At 57.6% G+C, this 4,670-nt stretch overlaps 1 protein-coding gene across 4 annotated transcripts in view; it reads right to left on the bottom strand.

Moving 5' to 3' along the window:
- The window catches only part of ABCG1 (ATP binding cassette subfamily G member 1), a 68,412-nt gene that overhangs the window by 37,441 nt on the left and 26,301 nt on the right, over positions 1 to 4,670 (bottom strand). Inside the window, exon 1 of one of the 4 annotated variants that reach the window (XM_029938894.1) lies at positions 2,852 to 3,004. The exons of the other annotated variants lie outside the window; for them this stretch is intronic. Coding sequence (XP_029794754.1) covers positions 2,852 to 2,873 — 22 coding nt within the window. The 5' untranslated portion in view covers positions 2,874 to 3,004. Of the gene's footprint in view, positions 1 to 2,851; positions 3,005 to 4,670 lie in introns of those variants that run through there. 4 annotated transcript variants of the gene reach the window in all.

The following is a 4,670-nucleotide window of genomic DNA, read 5'->3' as shown; positions in this document are numbered from 1 at the left end:
CCCTGGTCCCCCCTGGCCCCTCTGGCCCTTCCTGGTCCCCCCTGGCCCTCCCTGCCTCCCCCCGGCCCCCTTGGTCCTCTCTGGTCCCCACTGGCCCTCCCTTGCCCCTCTTCTCTGACGAGTCTGCCCTGTGCTGACAATTCGACAGAGAGGTCCCAGGTCCACCCCGGGTCAGCGGGGCAGCAAGTGTCACGTGTGCCAGCCTCCCACTGTCCCCGGAGACGGCAGCTGGCAGGGGTCCGGTCAGCACACCCGGCTGCAGCCTCCACCACTCGACTGGGCTCCACGCTCCTCAGACTTCTCTCCGAGGACGCGGCCTCATTCTCCCTGAAAACAGGGCTGTAGGGCACAAGCGTGAAGGAAGTAAACGTTTTAATGCAGGGAGTTGACTAAACATGGCCACGGGCAAGTGTGGGCACTCAATCTGCTTCACACGATGAAGGGCAAAGAGGAGGGGAGTGGGGACCAGGCAGGCTGGCCGCGATCCCGGGGTCCGAGTGGCCCCCAGCGGGAACCCAGAACCTGTGGCTTACACTTCTCTAGCCACAGTCCCCTCATCGGTGACATGAACCAGGTGCCGCACGTGGTGTTGGGGACGCAGCGAGGCAGGTCTCCCACCACTCTCCTAGTATACCCACAGGGGGTCCTCGAGGTGGACGCCTGGGGCTCGACCCTCCAAGACAAGACCTACAGCCTGTGACCCTGGCTGTCCCACGAGGGTCCCCTCTCCTCCGGGTAACCAAGGTGAGGGTCATGTGAGCTCACAGGTGTGACGACGCATCATTTACCATCACCATGAACCACTCCACCGCTCCTCCTTACTTGCTTTCAGGATGAGAACCAGATGGCTTTGATCCACCCTCTTGATTCTCTTGCTTATTTTATTATATTTATTATATTTATACATATGAGTGTATAATTTATTATTTATATTTTATTATACCACACATAAAACCACTCACGAGGACTGTAGCTACTGTCCGTCCAGTGTGACACGCTGGCCACGGTGCTTCATGTACCTGAAGTTATTGACCCAACAAGATGGACACGACGATGGTGGTGATGATGAGGATGGCCTTTCGGAGACTTCGGGAACTCGCCCCGCTGCCCAGGCGGTGCACAGAGCCAGGCTTCGAACGCAGACTCCCTTAGTCTCAAGCCCACACTCCCAAGCCAAACCCTCCTCCACAAAGCACGTGTTGCCAGAAGGCGCTGGACCTGCGGTCCTTTTATTAAAAGAGATAAAGAGAAGGAAAGAGATTCTAAGTAAGCCCTTACCTTCCCTGTTACACGTTAACTCATGACTCAAAGGAAGGAATCTGTGTGGTTTACAAAACCACAACCCAGCGGGATCTCACACTTCATACCAGCAAATCCAAGAACACGAGTCACATGCCGGCCGTGCCGCCACCACACAGAGACCATGACCCGTCACCACACGTGCCCGAGAGGCTGCCGGCCCCACCACGGTCCAGCGGTGGCCACGAGGTCCTTCACTTCCAGCCACCAAGCTCTAGCCAACCAGAGGGACATGGACAGCACCTCGTAACATCTCACGCCCGCCTACATAATCCCATGAACCTCGCTCCCGAGTCCACTTCTGAAGTGTAATGTCGTTGGGAACCTTGTCCCTTCAGTGGAAATTTCCATTCGGTCACGACAAGTGTAGATGCTTCCACGTCCATAGCCTCGTCCGCCAGCAAGCTCAAAGTGCTTGCAAGGCCTCCCAGAAATAACGGAACCTCTGTCTAGGTCATCCACGGAGCGCACGAGCCTTAAATAAGGTATTTATTCACGTCCCTGAAATGGTGGGAGTCAGGCCTGACAGGACCCGGGAGCAGGAAGCCGGGCCGCCTTAGAGGAGGGACAGTACAGAAATTCCCCCGAGGCACAACTCTGGGGTGCCTGTCAATGGTCTTCCTCAGACACTGAGGGCAGAGAGCCCAGGACGTTGGGGTGCGGGGCCTAGGGTCCCAGGTGAGGGAGGGCATTCTGTGCTGAGGGGGCAGGGGACCTCATGGCTCTGAGCCACAAGACAAGAGGGCAAGGAGACCTTCCCCTTTGCTGGGAAGACAAACACGTTGCTATCATCATTCTAATTCACGAACAAAATCCTCAGGGAAGCCAAGACCACAAAACCCAGTACTTGAGCAAAGCCTGTCCTACAGCCCTGAAATGCATTGTGCCCCCCTGCGTGTGTGTGGGTGGGCCTCTGCCCCTCCCTGCTCCCACCCACTGAGGGCGGTATCCTCCTCACCCCATTCCGCAGATGTAGGAACTGAGACCCGAAGGCACAAGGCTCATAAGGGGTGGAGCCACAATCCAAGAGCAGGATGCCAGGCCCGGAATCCAGACTTAACCACCATCCAGGCCGCACCCGCTCTGCCTGCCCATCCAGGATGCTGTAGGTGAGGCCTGGGGCTGGGCCGACCCAAGGGCACAGCAAGCAGCACCTCCTCCTCGGTGGCTCATGGGCTCCACACAGCAAGGCAAGAGCCAAGTGGCCCCTGAGGCTCCTGGTTCCCTGCTCACTTCTCCTGAGATCTCTTCCAGGGTGAGGGCATGAGCTGGGCTTTTGTTACTCCATCCATTTGACAGGCGGTGCGTGCCGGGCAGCGATAAGGGGTAACTGACATAGTCCCTATTCGGAAGCCGAGAAGAAGAAAGACACAAAATCGTGCGCTGAGTGCCAGGACCATAGGGCGGACGGGGAAGGGGGCCCAAGCCACAGACCTGAGGATGGGTGAAGGAACACCTCCCGACCTGGGTTCCTGGCCAAGGGCACGGCGATGGAGAACACACAAACACCGTGAGCAGACTGCTTTCTCCACGGGCAGCTGTGCTGACCTACCCTGCCTGCAGACCAGCTCCATGGGAAACAGGCTGGAGACAAGCCGGAGGGGGCCGGAGGAGAGGCCCTTAGAGACAGAACACTCCTTTGAAGACGGAGAGAGACAGGATGACCGTGATCCCCCAACCCCCTGAGCCTTAGTAAAATGAGAAGCAGGAGAAGTGGTGCCTTCGGCTCAGAGCACGTGACACATTCCACGACTAAAGGGAAGGAGGCACACGTGGTTAAAAGGCTCGCCCCATTTAAGACGTAGTAACCATTTTCTGGCCAGGCTGATGTGCAGGTCTTAGAAACAGGAAACCCGCAAGCTTCCTTTCCTACAACGGGGCCTCTGAAAGCTGCTGTCGGGGCTCTCCACTGTGAGCCAGAATTTTTAGGTAGCTCGTCCTTATGCTGGCAACGCGCATGGTTACTGTTCATAAAGACAGAGACTCGCAGCTGCTTAAATGTGCATTTCCCTCTTTTTGCAAAGGCTTGGACCCTCCTCACCAGGAAAACCTCAAGAAAACAGAAGAGGGACTTTATGGTAATGAAGTTTACCCACCACTGGATTCCACCTTCAGCTCAGCGAATCTGAGACTTGAGACCTAAGAGGGTCTCTATGTAGGTTTACAAAAATGTCACGGCCACCGTCACAGAACCAAATAAGCAACCCAGTAAAACCCAAGAGTACGAGAAACACCATCAGGCCTTAGTCTCCTTGCACCAGGTCAGGAAACTGAAAGGTTGAGCAAAGCACACAAATGACAGTGTCTAATGTTTCATAACACGCTGAAATGAAGCCCACAGGAACCAGCCCAGCCGGGTCTCGAGAGGGGCCCTGGTGTCCAGGGACGGCGAAGCAGGGCACCCAAACCCATCCCGGCATTCCCAGGCCCTTGCGGTGCTGGAGTGGAGCCCAACTGTAGAGATCATGTTCACTGTCACGTTTGCCGGTTCACAAATAAGGTGCACCAGATGCTCCAGAAAACACACCGGTCAAGTTCAGCTATTACTTCTCCTGGCCTCAATGACACACCCAGGAGGGAAGTGACTCAGCAGGCACAGGGAAGCAGCAGCTGGCCCTAGGATACCAGCTGCCTTACTGGACCCCCACCCTGCAGATTCCTAAGGGGAATTCCAGGATTCCAAAAACCGCCCTGAACGCCCACAGGGGCCACAGCGGGGGTTGGGTGCTTTCCGCCCAACCGGCTTGGCCCCACCCAAGAGGCCAGCCTCCTAGCACCTCACCCACAGGTGAGCCTACCACGAAAGCAAACAAGAACCCTTCCGAGGACTGATGTGCGACCCGACCTAACGGAGCCCCGTTCCATCTCGAAGAGAAGTCTGGGGAAGTCGTGCCGCCTCCCCGCTCTGAAAGCTACAAGGACACAGAGACTACACTGACCCCGGTCTTGTTCCTGCCACGGCCGGCCTTTGTCAATGTCTGTGTGCTGCCCCCACCCCGGCGAACCTCCCAATTATGCTTGCGGGGACATCAAAATCATCATCGTCGAGTAAAGGGCCTCTCCATTCATCAGATCCGTTTTAGGGACGTGTCCCAAGTAAACTTAGGCTCTGGGCGCCGCCGGGGTCTGCACGCTGTCGGCTGGGGTCCGAAGAGCACAGGGCGCGGGGATGTGGACAGGGACACGGGCCGCCCCAGGGTCGCAGCAATCCGCCCGTGCGCAGCGCCCGGCTCCGCTTAGCAACAGCGCCCCGAGCGCAGCCAATCGCGTCGCGCCGCCAAGGTTACCAGCGAGCATTGACCGAGAGTAACCCTGGCGCGGGCGGCAGCCGGCGGGCGGCCGCCACTGCGCACGCGCGGGTGCGCGCACCT

The sequence above is a fragment of the Suricata suricatta genome, chromosome 5 (assembly GCF_006229205.1).
Source record: "Suricata suricatta isolate VVHF042 chromosome 5, meerkat_22Aug2017_6uvM2_HiC, whole genome shotgun sequence".
Classification (NCBI taxonomy): domain Eukaryota; kingdom Metazoa; phylum Chordata; class Mammalia; order Carnivora; family Herpestidae; genus Suricata; species Suricata suricatta.
This window is presented reverse-complemented; position numbering and strand designations above follow the sequence as displayed.